This window comes from Calypte anna, chromosome 8 (genome assembly GCF_003957555.1).
Source record: "Calypte anna isolate BGI_N300 chromosome 8, bCalAnn1_v1.p, whole genome shotgun sequence".
In the NCBI taxonomy this organism is placed as follows: Eukaryota; Metazoa; Chordata; class Aves; order Apodiformes; family Trochilidae; genus Calypte; species Calypte anna.
Window position 1 is genome coordinate 18,964,345 of NC_044254.1, and position 24,340 is coordinate 18,988,684.

The following is a 24,340-nucleotide window of genomic DNA, read 5'->3' on the forward strand; positions in this document are numbered from 1 at the left end:
ATTAATTAAAATCATCAATCCTTCCAAGTAGCTACTAATGTTTTACATGAAGTCTTACAGAACGCACCTAGAAAAGTGAAGTTTATTTCATATTTATTAAAAGCAAACAATGCCAGCCTTCAGATGGCAACTTCTGGTGACTGGGTTGTACAGCAACAGGTTAAAAAGGTGAGCCAAGAATGGAGCAGGGTGCCCACACAGACCACTCTGGATACAGCAGTTACTGGTAAATTATGTGTTTACATACACCAGTAATACAAACACCTGGGCTCAAGCAAGTGCCTATAGCTGGAGGCATCCCACCTCACTGTATATAAACAAAACCCAAAGCTGTTACTGATTTTAGCAGAAAAATATATTTTAGGACAGGGCCTTTCAAAAATATTTTACCAAATCTTGTATTCTGCCAGTAGGTCAGCATATACCACAAATTCAAACACATAGCATAGTGCTTTGCTGGGACTGCCTTGATATAAAATAAAGAGGCAGATTCCTTTAAAAAAAAAAACAAAGCAACACTCCTCCCAGCCCCACCAAATCCACAAAACTCACAAAAACTCCCAATCCTATAGGATCCTCCAGCCTGGCTGTTGGTTTATGCTCACACACCTTGCTGTGAGCACAGCTGCTGCTTACCAGTACCCAAGGAGGAACTCAGCATCTGAAGTAGTGTTCTAATGGAAAGGAACAATGGGGGAAAACAGTATGGGACTGCACTGAGCACTTAGTATTTGCAATTTTACCTCCCTTCTAGTAGTTACAGACCTTTTTAAAGATGCAAGCTTTTGCTTAGCTAACTGCTGAACCTTCAGATTAAAACCCTAACAAATAGCTTAGTCGTTTTCATGCAGAGAATAATCTTCTGTTTTTGTGCAAACAGAAGGCCAAATCTTGTTTCCTCAGTAAAAGTTGACTCAACAGAGCTTTCAAAATTATTTCCAAGTACAGAACTATATTTTTCAAGGTCCACATGGAACCATTCCACTACGATACTCTCACATAGGTACATAAAAGGGCCCATTTTCCAAGAAACTGGATGCTCAAGTAATTCTCATTATGCAAAACATAGGACATTCTTCATTTACACTGCATTCTGTATTTATTACTTTCATTTTCTTCTTGAGATAAAAGGAGTCCAGCTGATTAAGAGATGAATATAAATTATATAAATAAATGACAGTAATAGATTCTTCATGCTTAAAAGTGGATAATGCATATAAAACCTAAAAGCATATAAAAATATATGCATATAAAACAATACATTAAATTTACATACATGAGTAATAAAATCCACCTAAAAAGATATATGTATTGATTCACAATATTTGCCACCTGGAAAAAGATGCAACTTGTCTAGAATAACCTAATAATCTTATAGAGTTTCTATATACTCTGGAAAGAAGTAACAGCAATTTCTGAGATGTTTATAATAATATGGCTATTTTCAGATCCCCAAGATAATGACTTTGTCCCAAAGTATTATTATCAGCTGAGCACCATATGTTTAATGATGTGTAAAACAAACAAAAAACCCAACTGGTTACTGCTCTTGTATTCTAAAACAGTAGAATCATTTACCTTGAGTGTTGTCATCCAGCAAAGATAAAGGGACCACAACATGCTTGTGCATAAATAACCATTTTAGTCTATCCAAGAAAAAGAAATAAATTCTACCTAAGAAATATATCTATTTAAGTGTAATTCATTTCCTGGGTACATTAAATAATAAAGGTACATTAAATAACTATGAGTATTAGGAAATAAAATATACATTTGATATTAACAGAATGGTGATAAATCACTATTCAAGATTTAAATCCGCTAAAACAACTCTGCCATAAACATGATTATGGAACTGATATTTCTAATAGTCCCAACTTTTTCTAAGCAAACAATTTAATAAAAAGCTAGCAATATAATTTTGTTAAATAGGAATGGTTACCTGTGAAAGATGTCCCTGGAACATTGTGGCATGCTTTATCATAAAAAAAAAAAAAAATCTCAAAATATCAAGATCCCACCATAAGGAACTCTGCTTTGTTTATTTGAAAAGGTAAACTTTTGATTATTCATAACTGCACATTATAAGGTTCTACAATACAAAGAGTTTGCAAATTTCTGCAACTTCTTTACCTTGAAGCTAAAGAATCAGTGGACTTTCCCTGATTTCAAGGTTTTTCATCCCTATAATTTACAAAATAATTTGATTGCTCCACACCTTCCTGTTTTGATGGACTAACAGTTTAGATAGCAGCTTCTGTACTTTGATTGAGAAAGAAGATTTGGGCAAACCAAGTTTGCTGGGCCTGTCTAACCTGGACAGTCTACTTAGATGGAAGGGCAACACAATGTTGTCACTGGCTCCTCTTTATACGGGTACTCAATTTCCTGAAGTTCAGAAAGCATCCACCTATTGTGTCCAGAGACAAGTCTAGTCTGAACTCCAGTGCTGCGTATTTTAAAAAGTAGGCTGTCCACTAGGGATTTACAGTACAGCACAGTGAAGACTGCCAGATACTTTAGTCATTAGAACTGAACATCACTGCCTTTTCTTAATCTTCCCACATTCCCTAAACAAGCACAACCTACCCCTGTTTTTGCACAGCCACTTTCTAGTGACAATGGAATGGTCTGTTCAACCACATTCAGCATGATAGCACATTAACTCATTGTGATTCAGAGCAGACTCAGTGTGCAATACCATACTGACAGAAGGGTTAACTTAGAGGCTTACAAATCTACAATTAGCTCCCTTAATACCCTTTCCATGCCAGAAGCTTCCGTAAGTAGGTTGGGTAAAAAAGTCTTCACACCAGAACTGAGGGAGGAGTCTCAAAAGTAAGTGACCTTGTCCCTTTGGCCTCAAACCTGTGTAAATCTATCAAAATCAGTGGGTACTTAAAGCAAGATGTTTACAGAAGTGCATTACTAGCAGTAATCCTTACTTCTTTCCAAGACAGCTCACTACTATTTTCTTGGCTTTCCCACCATGCGCCTCTAGACAGAAGAGCAAATAGAAGCATGCTTAGTCATGAAAAAAGGACAAGAATAACCAGCAGCTGTTGCTCAGCTCCTGAAACCAGTTGCTTTAATAAAGTTCCCTAAATTTGTTATATAAAAAAGGAAAGAGTAGCCAGTTTAGTATGCTAGTATACAGGTTACTTTGCTGGACATGGCACAAGGGGTATTGGACTACACAACATCTTTGAAATTATCTTACATCTTCAAGTAAGAATTTTAAGCACAAGATTGCTGGAAAGGCTTTTTTTTATCCAGCATACTCTGGGTATGTTGACATTACAAAGCAAATGAAACAGACTGACAAAAGGAACACAAATATTATTTTTTTCTTCCATTAAAAGAAGAACATTTCTGTCTAGCATTTGGTAATCTGCTTACATGTATGAAGACAGTATCAGAAAAGAAAGACTGATCCATTTCTATCCTGGAACCAACTACATAAATGATGATCCTCAATGAAGTAAACATCAAAAGATGAAAAATATATATATATATATTTGATTTAGACTAACATTTGGAGTCCATATTCAGAACAGACTCTATACTTGATACAGGTGTAGTCTGCAGGGACAGCATACAAATCCTTCTTCACTTGGAATTTCAGGGCAGAATTGTCGCTACAGAATTCTTCAGACTCCAGTGAAGCTTTTTGGGAAATGTGACTGCCTCCTGCAAACCCAGCTGCACACAGCACACAGTTTAAGAATCTAAACTGGCAGGACACATGCTTAACAAACAATCAGACTTAAAGAATATCTTAAGTGCCCTACTGATTGGGGCCTGCTTGCATTCCACTTGCCCTGGAGAGTAGGAAAGAATGAGATAACAATCCTTAAAGTGTTGTCCTGAGTGAAGAGTTCTTCCTCTGTATTTTTAGTTACTACTTACCAAACCAAATTTAAATTTATTTAAATTTCTTAAAATTTAAATAAAAAGTAAATTAAAATTTAAACCCAAATTAATTAAAATTAATTACACAAAAACCCCAAATAAATAACACTATTAAGGTTGCTAAATATATTAGTAACAACACTTATACTTGAATTATAATGTAAGTAATTATCAGTGAAACCTGACCGCGGAAGATAGCTTGACACTGCTTAGCAGCTACTCAAACAGATGCAGTTAAAGATGCTATTTAGACAATATATTAGCTATCTGTGGTAAATTAAAAGTAAAGCAAAGCAATGCTTGAATAATTAAAAATGTACATAATTTAGGCTTTCTGGAAATATGTATATGTTTACCTTTAAATACTTGCAGCTTGGCTGCATGTAAAACAAGGGCAGCTTTAAATAGCAGTAGAGAGAATAAAGCCTGGTGTGAATCAACATGTGCTCTTGAATCAGCTACACTACAGCACTTTGCTACAAACAGGAGTATTAGGTAATGTGGAACATAGTGCACAGACCAGATATCCACAAGAACTGGCAATCAATAGTGCTTTTTTAAAAGTTTACATTGAGCCATCCAAAGGGAAACAAAAACATTACTAAATGCAGTTAATTTTTTGTAACAGATTTAGTACCTAATGTCAGAAATTATACAGAATGAGAGGAAAAATGACAAATAAATAATACATTTCACTCCCTCTGTTGTTATTGTACACAGAACCTCTTTGCTATAATTCTACAAGATTAGATTCACTCCCACATATAAATTCAACTTTTTAAATATTTCAAGCTTGAAACAGAAGTTTAAGAAAACTGTAAGATAAAAAGGCTTTAGGAATGAAAGATACTCTCAGCCTCCCAGCTCTAGAGTAAGCAATTTAAAAACCCAAACACGAACTGTATGCCTGGAAATATGTGTCTTACAAAATAACAAGCCCAGTAACAGTAATGTTGAACACTGTGCTATATGGATCACAGAATTGTTATGGTTGGAAAGACTTCTAAGATCATGAATCCAGCTACTGGGTCAGAGCCTTTGACTTCAATGACAGCAAATTTAAATGCATTAGACATACCAGTTAAGAAAGCTGTTAAACCTTTTAATGTGAGCACAGAAACATAATGTTTTAAGTCCATGAAAATAAATTGCAGACTGAAGTTTACTGATTTTATTCTGCATTGAAGTACTGAATTAAAAGAAATTACAGTGCAGAGAGCTATATTTGCTGATTTCATACATTTCTGTCAACTATTCCATTTGACACTGTGCTCAAAGCAACTGGAAAACCTCAAAATGTTTGTTTCTCTACTTTAAAAGCTACTGAGCTAAGAGAGCTGATTTACCTGTGAAGTCTTTTCAGACTCAGAACTCTCCACTGGCTCTATCTCCCCACCCCCATTCTGGCTCTCATTCGTTCACTTTGCTCCATGACTGTTTCAGACAAGACTCTTCTTAAAAACGTATTCAAATGCAAGAATAATTTGTTTTAGTAGAATTTCTAAACCAGGAATTAGCCTATTGGGCCAAAACATGGTTTTGATCATCAGTTTATATAAACCTCACACTGCAATACTCCAGCCAGAAAAAACAAACACTGATCTTGCCCTTACTACTTTGCCATCTGTCTGGAATGACTTTTCCTGTCTCTGGAACATTTATACTCACAATGTATATAAACACATAGATGTTAAGTATATATACATCCTTTTGAGTATAAAAAAGAATTTGTAAACTATAACTGGGTAAGAATACACCATGAGAACATGTGAGTGGGGAAAAAATAAAAATGGCAACTTCCTGCCTTTGGAAGGCTCTTAAGCTGTTCCACTTTATTCCATACACCATTTTTCACAACTATTCAGAATGAAGGCAAGTGGTTATTACATCAAGCCTTCATTTGAATGTGTGGAGAAAACAATTTTCTTTACACAAAAAGAAGGAAAATGTGTACTCATTTAAAAGGTTTTAAAAAATAGAAAAGCTATTGACTAAAACTAAGCACAAGAACTGCCAAAAAATAAAAAGAAGAAATGGAAAACTCAAAAAAAATGGTCTTTAAAGTAATATTAGTCATGTACATTTGCTTTTTTGGGAAAGAGATAAACACACAGATATACAGCATGCATTAACTAGCCCTATCTGAGTATTCTTGTGGGACCCCAACTGCATAAAATGCTGTACAAATGCTCCTATGGGCAGAGAAGAAAGGAAAAAGAGGGGGAAAGTTTTTAGAGTTTAGCCAGGTAACTATGCAGAAAGAGGACACTCAAGCTAAGAACAGATCTGGGGAAAGAGACAATTGCAGCTGCTCACATGTTGTAAGGAACAAGCAGAAAACTGTTGAGAAACAGCAGATGGATTTTGTGACAGGAGGACTGAGCAGAGAAACACAGGAACAGCAAACAGAACAAAGGCTGGGAAATTAAATCAGGGGATTGTGACTCAATTATAAGCAGCCTTTGACCTAAAAGGAGGAACAGCTCCTGAGAAAGCAATCCTAAGGGGAATACTTTGGTCAGAAAATAAGTAAAGGTGATTTTAATGAAAAACAGTTCAATCCATGTGAGAGAAGACAGGTATAAATGGACAAGGCAAGAGATGAGGACATGGCAGGAGTCAAGAAGTGAGAGAGACAAGGGCTTAAACAGGAGTTTTGGTGTGAGGAGAAAGAAGACAGGTTTCATGGATGCCATTTAAGGAAAAGCAACAAGGTGTATAAATAGCCTGCAGGGCTGGACCCAAGAGCAAAGCTGTTGGGCAAATTGTAACACGGGTCCTCAAAAATCAGGAACAGACTCTGATTTTATTGGAACAGCTTTTGGAACTTTCTATCCATATCACTCTGCAGCTAACATTCAAAAAGTGATTTTGGGTTCTCCAGTGCTGGCTCAGTATACAGTAAAATAGATTCTCTTAAGCAACTGCTGGAAAGACTTCAGCTGATCTGCTTTAGCAAGCAATGAAATGGCATTTTAAGATAAACCCAATCACACGATCCAGGTTATCAAATACCAACATAAAGATGCAGATTGTCAAATACTGGACTTTTTCAGTATTAGTAACTTCAATGTAGTTCCATGCAAAACTATTCTGTATTTTTAGTATTGACAAAATTAAGAGTATTGCTGAGAAAGCAAAGAATTATAATCTTTTCATAGATACAACATTTGGAAAAATATTTTTGTTTACTGTTGTAAGTTGACCTTTTAACTATCAATCTTACTGTACTATTCAATATTTTGTGCTTTCTGGTAAAGAATTCTGCTGAAAGCTATTCAGAAAGGAAGCTTTATTAATATTGGACAAATAAGCCCTTAAAGACAATTCTTAAATATTACTGACAGTAGAAGGCACACCATCTAATTCAAATATCTGTCCTTTGATTATCTAGTGCAAGCTGAAATAAGGAGTTGCAGCAGTAAGTTGCAATACAAGAAACCTCACAGTAAATACAGTGAGCTTCAGCAGATAATAAATGTCCACAAACTATAATATCTAAATTATATTATAGTTTTTCTTTTCTTTAAATAGGATTGAAATAACTATTTTGTGCTTTTCCTCAGATTTAGTTTTCATTCCTTTATACAAGCATTTTTTAAGATGAAGATACTTCCACTCTTAAAAAAAAAGTTATTGTTTTATTTTGTTTCAATTTCAATTCTGTTTCAGCCACTAGAAGAAGGTTTTGTACATCTCCAAGATATTAAGAAGTAGCTTAAAGTAAATTTATCTTCTAGGAATACAAAGCAAGAAAAAGGCTTCAAGCTACCAGAAAAACTTAAACTATTTTGAAATTATTTTATAGTATGTACTACTACAGCACACCTTATAAATTGCTCTCCATCTCACTGGAACCCAGAAGCCAGAAACATATTTTTGTGCATAAACAAGTAAAACATGGTACTTTCAAACTAAACTTTTTCTATTAACATTTCAGAGGCAAGAAGGAAAATACAGACCCTAGATATTCATCCACAGGCAGTAAAAGATTAATCTGTGTCACATTATCTAAAAATGAGCTTCCAACAGCTTTCCTGATTATGCAAATTTTTTTGTTTGTTTTAAGAGCAGCTGGAGAAAAGGTTTCTTATCCAAAGAGTTTTGCCACTGGGTTAAAGGCTGTGTTCATTCTCTCCAAAATGCCAGGCATATCTTTGAGTGCGAAAAGAAAATTAAAAAAAGAAACAGACAAACCTTCCAACAAAGTCATTCAACAACACAGACCTTTGTGAGGGATCTTTCACTGCAGTAGATCAAACAATTAATTTGCTGTAAATCATGTAACTAATAAAAAATTAAAAATAACTATTTTTAAAATAAAAAGGTAATAAATGCATAGGTCTTAATATTACTATCAAAAAGATTAGGTGCCAGTGTAAACAAGTCACCGTTAGTTTGAGAGCCATCATTCCTTTTTACAACAGAAATAGAAATAATATGAAGTATTAGGAATTCAGTACTGACAAGGAGCCCCAAATTGAGAATTTTTCCCTCTGACCTGCAATTCTGCTCATAAGTAAAGCTATTGTTTCTCTCCCAACTGTTTGCATTCCTCCCAAGTTAGCTCAACTGACATTTTGTTCTGTTAGAAAAGAGCTAAAAAAAGAAAAATAAAAAACCCCAATCCTTCCCCCCCCAAAAAATAAAAAAAAAAGAAGAGAACTTTTTTCAAGGACAGACTACAGGACTAAAGAAAGTATTGGAAGCTTTTAACCGTGTACCTCCTCACAGTCATCACTCAGAAATAACATGAAGATTATTTTGTTTCACAATTTTCTGCCAATTTGCTCCTGATTCAGTGCATCTTATGTCTGCCTTAGGAAAGCTCGTTTCTTGACTTCCTATGCTGTTTTCACAGTTCCAAGAGGATCATCATCAAAACAACTTAGCCCTATATATTTATTTTAATATCATGTCCAGAAATATTTCTTGTACAGAAATCCTATTTTAGCTTGATGGCTTATACAATAATTCTGAAAGTCCAGTGGAGAATGGGGAATGAATAATGAACATAATTGAATTCTACTATTTCACTTATTTAAAATGCAAGTCTTTTCCAGGGCTGTATTTGTTGTTTAAAACTCAGTAGCTTACAGAATTGTAAACTATTATTTTCAATTCTTTTTATTACTAAGTTATTAAACTAAATAATATTAAATCCATCCACACGGAGTTCAGTACATGTTAACATTCTGGGGTAGTAAAAGAAAATCTGTTGACAGCAGCTTACATTTTCTTTCACCAGATGACCAAACTAAAAAAAAAATTAAAATAAAGAGGGCCAAGACGGGGGAAATAAACTCATAAGAGAGTCTCTAGGATTCTCCCAAACATTCTTTCCTGTCTCTTTCAGGAAGCTACCCAAAAAACGTCACTCTCAAAACCATCCTACTTCAAACATTCACATACAATACTCACTGTCACATTCTACAGGAAAGAAAAATACCTAAGAAATTTTGAGTAATTAAATGTTCTGAATACCCAATATTGAACAAAAACATCCTACATGTGATATCTTCCAAGCACTCTGGAAGTAGATAGATTCTTGTTCTATAACGTGCTAAAGAAGTGAAGCATTCTTGATGCACTGCTGTTCAAGTCACAAACAAAACAAAAAAAAAAGCCTCAAATCCTGAACAATGAAAACACTACTTATTAAACTACTGCATTAAACATTGAAAGTAATTAAATTCTCATAATGTTCTTGGTAAACAAGAAACCAGTTGTCACATCTAAAAAAAAAAAAAAAAAATCAATTTAAAATACTTTGAGGGTAACCAAGCACTGAGCATTACACTGAGTCCTTTAAATACCATTTAAATAATTTTGCTTGAAGACAGAAATTACAATTAAGCTTCTAATTTAATAATGGATATACAGAGCAACTTTATTTACAGCTTATAGTTTCAGATACCAAACTATAACATTCAAACACTTTTCTGATTTAAGAATTATATCAATAGGTGTATGCAGATAATGTCAGAAAGCCAACTCTGACCTAAATTTAATTCCCACCTTACTCAGAGCTGTATTTAGTAGTTTCAGGATTACATGAAGGGTAAGAGACGAGAGTACTGCCACCTCGTGCCAGACAAGTTGAAGCCTAACAAAGAAGACGACTGACTGAAACTAACCCCGGACATGTTCTGCCTTTAAAGTTTGACAGATATTTGAGATCAGGTTCTTAATCTTGACCCATGAAACAGTATCAGTGTCAGTACTTTAGAACATTTAAACCAATTCTTCAACTAAAAATAATAAAACTCTCTGTACTTAATCATCATCTCTAGCAGCAATTACTATATTTGCTATTTTAACATCATAGTTTTAGTCATAACTGTGATAAATTTCCATCACCAGGGATAGCAGCTTTGGTAATAGATATCTGTTTCAGACTAATTATTTCTGGTTTGGTTTAATTTTTTTGTAAAATATTATGGCAGAAAAAAAAATTAAATGTATACATAGTTTGACATCTCAAAAGATATATAAAACTTATTTCAAAATGCTCTAATGCATCCATGCTGTTAAAAGGCTCATACATTCTTATTGCATAAATATTTAAATATCCAGGTCAACATAAATTTTAGAAACTTGGAATGTATTGTGGAAATTCTCAAGTATACTGACAAGTAACACAGAAAAAATTCTCAGTTTATTCTTACCTAAAATACATGCACTAACTCAAACATAATGTAAATAACCTGATTTTTTTTCTGTTTCTTTACTGATAAATTTAACTCTGCTCAGTGGATATTTCAGTGACTTCTCCCCCAAAGAGTCATTATTACAAGCAATAAAAATGTAAAATAGGAGTACTTACCAATATCAGCTAGAGACGCAGGATCAGAGGCCCCAAGGGTGGCTTCAAACTCCTCCTGAAGACGATAAGCTCTTTGAAGAAGGGACTCAAGCTTATGAATGAATTCAGCACTAATGATATCCTGCAAAAAGAATGGCATTAAAAAACATTCTATTTCTTTACAATCTGTAAGTTTTCTTTGCAAAATCTGAGAATACTGAGCTTTCAAGGGGTAAATTGTGCTACATAAATTTCCTACAAACCACACAAAGACACTTTATAAATACTTCAGCATCATAAATATACAAACTTTTCTAAATGTACACATACTTTATTTAGCTTAAAAGAAATAAAATTTGTGTCTAAAAATATTTTAAAACTACCTGTGATGTTTACTGTATTAGAAATAATGAAAGCCATACAGTGTACATTTATTTCAAAATATTTTTGCACTTTGTTCACGAGAACAAAGGATTATAAGGTTCAAGCACAGTATTTTTGACTATTCATAACTTCAGCATCTTTCCCAATACCTTCATCTCTGGTAAGCAGAGATATCCTTGCACATAGTTATGTAGGAAAGGGATGAGCCAAGAGATTTTGTGCAGACAACTAGCATGTTCAATGACTTGATAATACTGTCCAGAAGCAAACACTGATGCAACAGCTATTTCCAAAAAAAATGTAAATAAGGCTAACTCCTTGTCCCCCATCCTCTTCCAAATAACCAACAACAACAACAACAAAACAATGCCAAGGAACAAACTTAGATGTTCTTTAAATGCAATGCCACTCAACTGGAAATCTGAATTTATTCTCAGTTTTGGTAACTGAATTAGAAGTTGAAAAGATCCAGGTAACAAAATAAGGAATTGTCAGGGCAACAACAGTAGTTTAGATTTGAGTATACTCACTTCTACACTTTCTTCTGCAATTGCATCTCCTGCTCCAAGCTTAATGGAACCACAACTTGCTTCATCTTCAACTTGCCTGTTACGAAAAGTCAGTGCCTGCTCCCACCGACGCAGTGCTTCTTCAAAGAGCTCCATACCTAGGGGACATGGGGAACAACTCCATCCCATCAAATGCTCGGTTTCCATATGTATTCACATTTTAGTCACAGGAAACTATGTAGCTAAGTAGTATTAGTATAGCAGAAACGCAAGTTTCAAAACCAGCAGCAAACTTGGTCTGAAAAAAACAACCAAGCAACCAAAAAAAAAAATCCAAAAGAGCTATCTGCCTTTTTAATAAGATACAAATGTTCACAAGATGATTAAAGCAACAACGTTCAGGGCATTTTTTTATTATTAACTTTAAAAAATATTTCTATGGCTTACTAGAACAAATAAAGGAATAAAAATACGTATTTTAAAATACACACACCCACAGAACACTGTGAGAAAACACCACATTAATACTGTGTGTCACTCTGCCATCACCCCAAGAAATGTTTTATATTCATTGTTGGTATATGCTGAATGTTCCTCTTATACTTTACCCATCAAATATAAATTTTCAGGTGTGGTCACTGGAATATTGACTATCTTGATATCATCTTCATCTGTTTTATCCCATGAATTAGAATTGGCACAAGCACAACTGTGACAAGAGGTGGCACTCTGAACCTTAAAAACAAACAAAAAAAACCCCAAGATAACAAATCTTGAAGGATGGTTATATGGAGTATCCTTAACACTACAACCTTGCCAGAGTACATTAAATCCAAGTTATCTACCTATAAACTGGTTTTACTATGTGCTAAGTACAATGGCCTTTTCAGCATCTCTAATCTTCCATGCAGCTGGTTCAGGAAAGCTGTTCCTGCTCAGTGAACCACTAGGTACATCTGCAGTGCAAGGTAACAGATACTCAAGAGCCTTAAAACATTTGTACTTACCGAGGCCAGACTCTGGACTGAACCAGAGTATTTACTGAATAGTCCCCCATTTGCATAGAGACAAGACTGAGATCCTTTTTCCTTGGTAGAGCTCAGTGAAAGAGTCAAGTTCTGCCGACTACTGGAACAACTAGAATCTAACAGATACACTGATTTTAAAGTTGTGCAAACTCAAAACATTGTATCTTTTGTTAGCAAGTTGTATAAAGAATTGCACTTACTCCTTACATTAAACTTCACTTTAGAAGCAAAAAACCCTATTCTTGTATTTACAGTTCTATATAAGAAAGTACAAATTAGAGCAGTTAATAGTTGTAACAATAAGCATGCATTTGACTATAATTATTGTCTCACCCTGTAAGAACTTTAATCTGCTTTTCTCAGTATTGGGAAAATACTGCAAATCCCACTGTTAATATACTATTAATTTAAGAAGTTTTAATACAAATTCTTAATTAAAACTTCAGCTTTAAGAACATGATCAGCTTATTTATTAACACTGTAATTTTGCCCCTATTTGCACACTTTCTACTTCAACAATTCAGCAAATTCAATTTCTACTTCAACAATTCTTCAACTTACTCAGCATTAAATTAAAATAGTTTATTTTAGCACTCCAGTTATGCATACCCCTCTACTTCCCCTCCAAGACACAATCAGAAAAAACTTGAGGGTTCCTTCATGTACCTTTTTCTGAAGCAGCTGCTTTGGCACACTCTAATACCAGATGACTTGGTTCCCATGGTGGCACTTTCTTGTTTTTCTTTCCTCGTCTTCTTTTAAAATGATGGGCCAGAAAGAGAACAGATATTGCACTCACAGCTGTTACTGCAAAAAGCTTCTTTAACCCAGGGGAAAGATTTATCTGAAAATAAAAGAGTGTGACTTCATTAGAAAAGTGTGCTCCTGAACTCACACCTTTCCTCATACCCTCCTTTTGGTGTGTTCAGCCTGGGCTAAAGCTTGTCTGAGGGATGTAAGAGATGCTTCTGTCACACAATTTGAGAAACAACCAGCAGCACAGGAACATGAGTAACCACTTCTCAAAATCTGTGATGATTGGGGACAGTTAATAAAGGGACTGGTGGGACACAGTGAGTATACTGAGGGACATACTGCAGCACTAAGAGCTATAAGGTATACTGCAACCCACAAACTGTGAGGATCTAAGTGTTTTAATGCAGGGGTTCAGAAGATTCTCTAACAGCAATAAACTACTGAGACTTCACTGTTCACAACTAGGATATTTTCTTGCACTGTAAAAGAGTGGAGGACCCAATACCTAATATTCGCATGGTGTTTCAATTAGGGAAAAATATTCTCTAAATATTTCTCTTAATAAACCCTGTTCAGGTTGTTATGTTGTTGTTTGGTTGGTTTTTTTAATGGCTATATTTTATTTTGCATATAGATCATCATAAGTTTACATGTTTAAACCAGCAAACAACCATATATACATGCAACTAGAATGAAAAGCCATTGACAAAATTAATAAAATTCAAAATTACAAGATAGATGAGGAATAGAAGTGCCATGTAAGTGGAAATTCGAGTCCACATTCACAACACCTTTATGAAACCTATGCTGCTTGAGAAACAGGCTGCTGGGAGAAAACCAGATCTGCAATCCTTGAGGCTAATATGGTGTTTATGTAACATGTTTCCTCATCCAGGAGAGACCTGTCCACACAAAGTACCATTGCACTCCAGCACTCCCTGGCTGATGAAATTGGTTTAATGCTCTCAGAACTGAGCAATTAAAAGAAGTATTGAAAGATTTGCTCTACGTTGAGCTTGAAACCAGCAAGTCAAACATCTTTGACTTGAGAACCCTGTCCTTAATGGTACAGGATCTTGGCTGAAGCAGAAAATACATCACTGTACTCTGTAAGGAAAAGGAAAGACTAAAATACAGTGCACATACTTACAAAAAGCAATTATATTTAACAGAAAAACAGTAAATAACCAAACTGAGATTAAAACCATGAAGCTCACAGAATTAAATGCTAGGACTACAGTTTCAAAGAACTGCAAGTGGATTTTTAGAAGTTTTTTCTGTGCCTACAAGCTTGAAAACCTCTAAGGAAAGGAAAGTTAATAGTTGCAAATAATGGAGTTGCACATGATATTTTAATAAGATATAAATATACTGCAATGTAAAAAGAAATGTGTTCTGTAGTGAGAATTTTCAAGTTTTGTAAATACAGAAAAAGTGAAAATAACTAGATGCAGCTAAGACTGAGCAGATCTCATCCTGATTTTCTATGCAGTAAAACTTTGAAAATCATTTCCATGCAAATACAAAAAAAAATAAAAAATGACATAGCTGTGGCTTACAGTGATTGAATTCAATAAAAATAAAACACAGTCATATTAAAGACATGGGGTTTAAAAACTGAATGTTTTTAATACCTGCTAATATGTCAAGTAAAAAAAATAATTATTTCTTAACTTGAAATATATATATTAGGTATTAATGACTCAGCACATACAGAATGGAAAAAAAATATTGAATCATATTTCGTACAACTAACTAGAAACAACTTTTTTTTCCCTCCTACATATTACAGCACCAGAATATGCCTTGCTCTACAAGAAATTATCTGAGATACAATTGAAACTTTAATTTTGTCAAGTAATTCCAAGTTATTTCCCTCTGCCACATACCACAGTTATCAGTTTATAGGAAAACAACATCTATGCGACACAATTACAGCTCCTCTCCCTGTCTTTGAAACAAAGGTGCTCTGAGGACAAATTTTAGGATTCCCTGCAGAGTATCAACTTTTGTCTACCTGAAAACTGAGATCATAATGGGTTCTTTAACTGTTCTGAATGACTGCTATCTATTTTGTTATTTATATAAACTAGCTTATATGAATAAAAGCAAACAAACAAACAAAATCACTCCATGGCTGTCTATAAAAGGGAATGCTATGATTAAGAGTGGCAAGATTTTCTTTGAAGATCTCAGCTTAAGTAAAACAAACCCAGTATAAAAAACTGAACAGGTTTAAAAACCAGCCCGTTTTATAAGAAATGCTGCCTTTTTAGTCACACGCCACTTGGCTAATCAAACAGGATTTTTGATTTTCATCAATGTCTTATCATTCAGGTTAGTTTGACAAATGGCAATTTAGAAGATATTTTAGACCATACTCAATACTACTATTAAAATTTAATGACAGTTATTTCTAGTTTTAAATATAAAAAAAAAAATCTAAAAAAACCCAACAAAAACAACCCAGAGGATTCTGGTATTTCACTTGGTGAGAATCAGTTGCTTACAGACATTGCAGATTAAGCAGTCTCTTAAGTCATATGTATGATGATGCATTAAGCGATTATTTTACTTCAGTGTTCTGAATAAACTAAAACAAATAAATTCCTACAAATTTATTTCATATTAAACTCAGAAAAGTGAGTACAACATTGCAACTGAACTGCTAAATACATAACACAAATGACAATGTTCAGGTAACTATTTTATTACCTGGTTAAGAGAGTAATACCAAGAAAGGGGAAGATGAAATACCCGCAAAGCTGCTGTCTTCAGAGAAAATCGTGTCTCAGTAACACCTTCTGACATGGCTCCTTCTCTCCCATAACCTCATTAAGTAGAACTATCTTGAAATCCGTCACAGATGGTCTCTGGAATACTCTGTCAAATGAAGGACACATACTAAACTATGCAGCAGAAGCCCAGGACAGCTTTCTTCTGTCTTGAGCCTCTTGCATAACAGGTACATGACTTGTTTGATTCATGGTTCTGAGTTCAGACTTGTCCTCAATGATAAGACAGAAAATCTCCTGGCTCAGCTTAGGCCCCGTTCTCTGCTCTGTCCAGAGACCAGAGACTTGTGTATACACAGCCAGGATCTACAGAGGACTTGGTCTACTTTTATTATCTGTCAGCTCACTTATTATACCTTCTAAATCATAAATAGAAACCACCCTTAGATCATTACTAAGAGCTAAAAGATTTCAGAGCAGTCAGAAAAGGTTTATCTCATTCAGAGCTTCAATTTTTTGCAGACCCATGATGAGAAATAAACACTATACCCTGACGTAGTCTCCCCCATTAAAAGGGGCCCCGCTCGCACTCCCTGATGCGGAGCACAAGGCGAAGCCCCTCATGCCCGACACCCACAGCCACCGCCGTGCCACGGAGTGAGGTGAGAAGGGGTGGGCTCAGGGGCTGAGGGAGCAGTCAGCCTCAAGCACCGGCTCCTCTCCGGCCACCGCCGCGCTGTGTGGTGCCCGAGGCGTTTCCTCAGGGCACGGACGCGGAGCGGCGCCCGTCCGCCCTCGGAGGGGTAGCGAGCCCCGTCGGGCAGCCGGATCCCTTGGGGGCAGAACCAAAGTCTCTCCGGCCCTGCCGGACCCTCCCCAGGCCAGGCAGCCCCAGCCTCGCGGTCGGAGGTGCCCGAGCCTTACGCGCCCTCAGCTCCCGTCCCCGCAGCCTCCCAGGCGAAGGCAGCCGCACCTCTCCCTGTGCCCGCAGCACAGCAGCACAGCAGCACGGCGGCCCTGCGGCCTCCCTGCCTCCCCCCGTTACCTGCTCAGCCCCGGGGCAGCCGCCGCGGGCTCCGGCGGGCGGCTCCCTGCCCGCCCCGGCGGCTGCTAGGAGACTGGCGGGTGATACGCTTCCGGGCCAGCCAGAAGCGGCCCCGGTCGGCTGGGTGTCAGCCCCTGTCACTACCACGTGAGGGTGAGCCGCTCCGTTAGGAGCCCGCGTCGGCCATCTTAACCCCGGGCAGCCTTCTCTTGCCGACGCCAGGGCGAGGTGGGGTGAGAGACTGGCGCCGCCATCTTTGTGAAGGGCAACACTCACGTGAGTGGCCGAGACGCTACGCGCGGCCATCTTTGTGCGGGGCGCGTCCCGCCGCTGGTGCTGCCGCAGCCTCAGCCGGTGCGCGTCCGTCTGCCTGAGGAGCCGCCGGCCGAGCCGCGGCCTGGGCGCGCACCTTCTTCGCCACGGCCGCCGTCTGCACTGCGGTGCCCTGGGCTGGGTAGCTCTGCCCGCCAGGCCGCTGTCCCCGGAGGCTGAGGTTCGCCATCGATGTAAACCATTGGGCTGGCCGTGGCTCGGCTTAGCTCCGGGCTCCACACACGGTGCGTCCTCCCGGCTGCTCCGGTAAGAGAGGGAGAGTCCCGCTGGCGGCGGGTAAGGTGCGGGTCGGGTCCGGGCTCCATGAGGGATACAGGAGCTCGGGGCCAGTGTCTCCGGTCGGTCTCAAAGTCCAGGGCGGCTCGGGCCGCTGGGCGTGTTGGCACGGTGATGGCCGCGGCCGGGACGCCGCGCTGCCGGAGGGCTGGGCGGGGGCCAGGGGCGGTGCGCGGCCTCCATCCCTCCCTTCCCCTCCCTCCATCCCTCCCTCTCCCGCCGGGCCGCGGAGCTGCGGGGCGGTGAACCGGGGGTGGCGAGGCCCCGGGTGGTCGTGCGGGCTGGAAGTGGCCTCGGAGCTCTGCATCGACCCCAGCAGGTATTTGTCTCCTGAAGTTGTAACCATGCGGCAGCGGTGACAGATAAGATGCAATTTCCTAATAAGAGGAATTGAACCGTAAAGGACTCTGTTCGTTCCCTGCGGTATCCGTGAGCTTACAGCCCCGCGTAGGAGAGATGAGACAGGCTGGGAAATAAGCCGGGTGTAGTGGAAAATCACTGTGGGCTTCTCCTGTGTGCAAGCAAAGCCTTAGTTAGGAAAATCCTCTTACATAAAGGTCAGCTAATGAGTTTCAGAGTTAGGTCTGAATGTGTTGGAAGAAAGAAATTAATGGGCAGTCTGTATACCTTAGAAGGCAATATAAAGTGAAAAATGGCTAGTGCTGTAAGATGATATACCCTCAGCTCAGGCCTTCTTTTTAATGTCCTTTCTATTTGGAAACAATGTTTTATGACATAAAAAAAATTTCTCCAATGACAGTGGCATTAAAATTGTCTTGCTTAGGTGGATAGTTCTTGGTGCCTGGAGAGGAGGGCCAGGTATCTTTCATCAGGTTGCTGAGTATGCTTTTTTCATTTAGTGGAAAAATACAGGGTTTTGCTCTAAATACACAAAGTAAGTTTTCTATGAGAGTTTGTACTGGGGTTATTTTTTTCCAAGAAAACTGAATACTCATGTTTAGAGTTGATAGATTAAAAAAGGTAGAAGAAGAAAGGGATGAAAGATGAAAATCAAAACCACTTACTAATTAACAGACTGTAAAGGAACTTACTGTGTGAAATGAAGATTGATCTCTATTTCTTGACTTAAGAAGACTTTTCTCAACATTAGTAAATATTTTTAATATACATTGTTATGCTTAAGTAAATTCTGTAATAATTGTCAAAGAATCCAGTAAAGTTTTAAAAGAGCAACACATTAGAACTGATAGAAAAATATACATCTTAAAAATCTGAATATGTATGTCTAAGGCTGTAGCTTCAACAGGCAGTTGAAGCGTGTAGTTTGGAGTGAATGCTGGTGTGTTTTTTCTGCAGTGTGTAGAATCTGTGTGATAAAGTAATTCCTGAAGTTCCAGATCTCTTTAGTGTTCTAAGAGATTAAATGTTCAGACACAAAGTGGCACCCGAGTGTCACTCATTTTTTTGTTGCTATAAACTGAAAATAGATGCTAAATGCAATCATATACCAACATCACTAGTGAGTAACTGTGACTGCAAATAAGAAGCCTGAACTCAGAGCTTATGGGTTTGATATTTAGAGTTGTATGGCCAAAATAATAGTAGCCTATTAGTAATACACATTTACTGCTTCAGGTAATTACTATCTTCAGAGTAATCCTCTATAAGCATTCCCTAACTGAACCGTGTAAAATGATCTGATAAAATGACTCCATATTTAGGGATATCTACAGAATAAGGATACATATTCATTTCAGTATCTGTTAAAGTGTTAACTACTCTAGCTAGGCAGATCAAAAAACGGTAACTTTTTGAGTGAATTTAAAATCATATGTTTCTGTAGGAAATATTAGGCTCCTTGCATGAGCTTCACATTATTTGTAACATCAGTTGAATCCTTAGTATTTGGTGGAGTTGTTCTATGTCTGTAATAGTTGTTCTGGGCACAAACAAACCTTTTAGTGGAAACTATGGAGGGATAACAAGAGAGAGACTGCAAAGTTCTCCTAAATACGGGTTTTAAAAAATAAGTGTTTGATGAGAAGCTTACTTCATGAATGTGATAATGAACAGTAGTTAAGTCCTGGCTCAAATCAGGACAAACCGTTTTCTATACAAACTGAGTTCTATACCCAGTGAAGTTTTCCTTCATTCTTGACCTCATAGTGAAACAAAGGTGTTTCTTGAATTTGGTATCTAGAATCATTCAGGTTGGAAGAGACCTTCAAGATCATTGAGTAGGTCCATGGTTTTGGACTTGTAATTTTTCTAAGATTCCTGTAAGACCATGGAATGTTTTTGAAGTATCCATGAACAGTGTCAGAAATACTCATTATCTCTTGATGGGTGATTGCTGTCTAACTCTTAGACAATTGTTACCTGTCTTGGTAACAATTTTTTTAGAGTTCCGCAACCAGAGGAGGGCTGAAATTACTAATACAGGTGCTTTCCAGAGTGCTCCTCTGTCTTTCTAATATATAAACTTTTGATTCAGGAAGCTTCAGACAGAGCTGGGAAGGAAGAAGCTACTTTTGGATGAGGTCAATGCAATGCAGAAGCTTGTGGAAAGGTAGATGTGGTAATGAGATACATCAGTAGAGGAAGCTAAGCAATCCTTTCAGATAGAGTAGGAAGTGGTGAAGTGGAGGAAGAGCAGACAGCAGGGGAGGGACTGCTCTGGGCTTGCTTGGACTTAGATGAAGGATGAATCATGGTTTTGAAATTAATTTTACAGTTATAGACTTTAACATAAAATTTTTAAAATTGTGTTACAGCAGTTCAGTATTTTAAGCTACCAAGGTTATGGCAGTACAGCAAGTTAGCATAGTTGCTACAGGATGGAAGGAGATATGTAAGAATTTTTTTAATAGAAGGGGGAAGGAAGGCTGCCTAGCTCTGCCTGTGTCATAGCATGTATAAAATCTGCAAGATTAATTTTACTTCTACAAGGAATGCTCTCCATATGAACAGGAATAGGGATCACATCTGTAGGGACACGAGTTTCAACATGCTTTGGTCTTTCTGGTAATTATGAGGAGGTGCAGACTGCACCAAGGACAAGAATCTGATGTGAGCAGAATTCCTGGGTTTGTATTTGTTCTGGACTGCAGGTTTGGATTTGCATGGTTCAAGGTGTGAAAATTATCTATTAAATACAGGTCTGGTACCATGAGGTGAAGTCCTCACTTCATTCATGGCTTTATATTGCTTGGTATAATGCATTCAGAAAGCTTCTTCCATATAAACAAACAAAACCCCAAACCAAAACAAAACCCCCCCAAACCTAAAGCTTTACCAATTAATAAACCAGTATCTCTAAAGCAATGTTTTAAAATCAGCATTAATTCACAATGAATTTTATTAAGGTTATCAGCGCTTTATTTGAAACTTTGAAACTCGCCCATTTTCAGTGCTTTAACATGCCTTGCAAAATGTGCAAGGTGGAAAGTATATGCCTCTTTCCACTTTTCTTCTGAAAATGAGGTTACCAGTTCAAATCAGAATTGCTAATATGACTGACGTTGAGAAGATTTGGCCTGAAAAGCTATGGTTTTCATTTTTTAAGTGTCTTTCAGCAATACTGCACATAGATTACAAATAAATACTGAACTGAGCAAATACTTCTCCAGTTGCAGCCTATGTTGGAGTCATGCTTTTTAAATGCCATGCTATTGGTTCAGGAAGAGAATTTAGACCTCATCTTGAAAAACATTGCGAATCATTGATTTACTGTAGTATTTCCAGTCTTGTGAGAGAAGTTCTTAACTGCTTTCTTGAACAGCTGTTAACGTGACATTCAGAATGACTGAAAGATACACATACATACTTGAGAGTGGGTATACATGTTATATAATAAATATCTTGTTTAATACTTACACTCAGGTATATACATGCATGTATGTAACAAATTATATAAAGTTGTATGTATTATTCCTAGAAAAATGATATATGATACTTTAGTAATAATAGTTATATAGGAATGTTGGTAGAAATACTGTAGACTATTTAAACACATCCACACATTTAGATAAAGCTCCTTTGTTAATCAAAGGGAACTGAAATGCCTCGATTCAAAAGTTCTTAGCATGAGCCAATAGAAGTAAAGACCAAGTCAAAGATAACAAGCTGAAAGTTCACTAGGAAGTGTGTATGAGGTGCCTCCTAGGCAGGGTTTGTTTTTCCTCATGCCATCAAAGCTCTGTATTACTTAATACTCAAAAGAGTCAATGGGTGGACAGTGAAAGAAACAGAGCTAAAGCTGCCAAGGGAAACAGGCAAAGTGGAAACAGATACTCAGAGCTAAAGGCTGCCCACAGTTCAAGGAACATGCATCACTGAGTTAGGATGGAAGTTTAGTTGCAAGTCTTGATAAAAGAATGCTAGCTTGAACAGATAATAATTGGGGGAAAAAAGCTTAAGATTTCTTGGGATTTGGAGAGGTTGAGACATCAATAGTGATTGTTTAAGTGACAAAACTGGAACAAAATTCTTGGATATTTCCTGTCTGCATAAGTAATTTGGAATATTTATCTAAAAAGAATGTTACAGAGTTCAGTTTTAAATTTTCTTTCTGTTAAACTTCATAGCTTTCTGTGCAAACATGAATAACAAGAAAGTGTTTGTATTTAACATTCTTTATTACTGATAAGTGTCTTTGTCTGTATCAGAGACCTTGGATGGACAGAGAAAACTCAAATGAGAAAAGTTCACTGAATGTTCGGTACTACATGTGAATTACAAGTTTCAAGTTTCAGTTGTCTTTTGATACATTCCAGATTCAGGCCTATTATGTATCTTTATAAATAAATAACACCAAGATAAAGTTTCCTTCTCCTTTGACAAGCAAGTCGTGCGCTCCCCCATTTTAGCCTTCACAGCTTCAGTGTTCACAGCCTTCACTCCTTAGCACTGTTGTGTGAGCTTGCTTTGTAGAATATACAAAGCCACCACCAGTTCTGGGGAGGCTTGAAATCTCTCATGTTTATGTCATTTGGGTACTATGCTGGAGTACAAGAAGTTAATTATTTGATGCAAACAAGCTCTGCTCCACTCAGGATTCTTTCAGTTTATGCCCTAGAAGTCAGACAATTTTGATTGAGAAGTAGCTGTGTTTAATTTGGACTGTTGTTTGGACTAATCTTACTGTTAATAAATTTACTTATACTAACTTTAAAAAAGGCATGTTCTTTTAAAAGGTATGTATATCTTGCATATTAGATATCTCTTATTGCTGCCTACTGTTTGGGCAACCCTGGAACTGGGTTTTACCCATTCTTTTTTTCTGTTCACAAGCGATTCCCTGGTCTTGAAAATCCTACCTACAGGATCTCAGAAAAAATACAGCTTCTAAAATGTCATCGCCCAGCAGCAATTGCCCACACTTGGCATCAGTTGGTGAGATAACAAAAGAGGAACTCATACAGAAATCTCATGTGAGTTGTAGCATCTTACTTTCTTCCCATCACAGTTGACTTTGGTTACTTTTTTTAGCTACATACCTTGTCATGTACTATTAGTTTTCAAGTGCACTTGTGTTAAATCTTCTATAAAAACTAAACTGGAGTAAGATTTACAGACTTAACTGAAAAACTATTTTTTGGTATGTAACACTTAGAGTACCTTTCCTAGCAGCGTTTCCCAAAGCAAGTGATGTCTAATGGAAGTGTAAGTTAAAAGAATTAAGATAACATCAAGCTGAACTTTATTTCAGACACTGCCTTTGTAGAAGTTAGTTATTAGGACTATTAGTGTAATACAACATCAATGATGATTTTATGTAGAAAGTGTAACAAAGAAATTTGTGCTGTAGTTTTTCTTGGAGAGCTGTTTGCTTTTTAATGGAGGAGGCTCCATTTTGAGAAAATGAACTCTTAGTTTCCACCTAGTATTAATAAATGGTTCAAAGAAAGATTTTGTAACCCATCACAGGAGCTGAGAGGTGATCAAAAGCTGAACCCTTTCTGTCCATGGTGCTAAATTTGTTTCCAGAGAAAGTTTATTTGTTTATTTGGTGCTGGGGAGGGTAGCAATTCTGTGGTATTGCATCTTTTGTTGTGAACTTTTACAGTAGTGTTGACTATCTGGAAATAGAAATATGCAGTTATTACAGGTTCTATCACTTTCATTTATGTTTAATTGTGAGTAAAGACCAATTTAAAGGATTTTATAGTAATGTGATTTATGTCTTTGCTTTATTTAGAAGAACAGTTGTTGGCTTAAGATGTAAACTTGTATATCCAAGGTTTTACTAGAAAAATAGGTTGATCTAAAGATTTTGTGAAGCAAAACAAAAAGTTGGTTATTATTCAGTTGATAGTGAGCTTTACAGTATTTTTTCTCATTTTTTTTCAAAGTTATGGCTTACTGGTGAAATAAAAAAATATTTTGCTTGTGTCTTTTACTTGAATAGGGCACTTGTCAGGACTGTAAAGTTAGAGGACCCAATCTTTGGGCATGCTTAGAGGTAAGTAGATCTGTTGTTCCATTGTAGCATCCTTTTCTAGGAATCTCTTGATAAGGTGAAAGTATTTGTTTTGTGCAACAGCTTCAATGAAATTATTTAAAACACTTCGTTAAGTTACTATTTAAAACAAATC

At 37.1% G+C, this 24,340-nt stretch overlaps 2 protein-coding genes across 4 annotated transcripts in view; one reads left to right on the plus strand and one right to left on the minus strand.

The window, feature by feature from the left end:
* The window catches only part of MIGA1 (mitoguardin 1), a 35,913-nt gene extending 18,543 nt beyond the window's left edge, over positions 1-17,370 (minus strand). Inside the window, 7 exon segments of the mRNA XM_030454894.1 lie at positions 10,739-10,859; positions 11,632-11,768; positions 12,219-12,345; positions 12,618-12,754; positions 13,305-13,482; positions 16,110-16,277; positions 17,175-17,370. Of these exon segments, the coding sequence (XP_030310754.1) occupies positions 10,739-10,859; positions 11,632-11,768; positions 12,219-12,345; positions 12,618-12,754; positions 13,305-13,482; positions 16,110-16,205 (796 nt within the window). The 5' untranslated portion in view covers positions 16,206-16,277; positions 17,175-17,370.
* Positions 17,371-17,478: 108 nt separating this feature from the next.
* USP33 (ubiquitin specific peptidase 33) overlaps positions 17,479-24,340 on the plus strand; it is a 38,634-nt gene continuing 31,772 nt past the window's right edge. For 2 of the 3 annotated variants that reach the window (XM_030454892.1, XM_030454893.1), the window contains exons 1-3: positions 17,479-17,753; positions 23,037-23,176; positions 24,154-24,207. In XM_030454892.1, coding sequence (XP_030310752.1) covers positions 23,096-23,176; positions 24,154-24,207 — 135 coding nt within the window. In that variant the 5' untranslated portion in view covers positions 17,479-17,753; positions 23,037-23,095. The remainder of the gene's footprint in view (positions 17,754-23,036; positions 23,177-24,153; positions 24,208-24,340) is intronic. The other variant, XM_030454891.1, reaches the window with a different exon arrangement.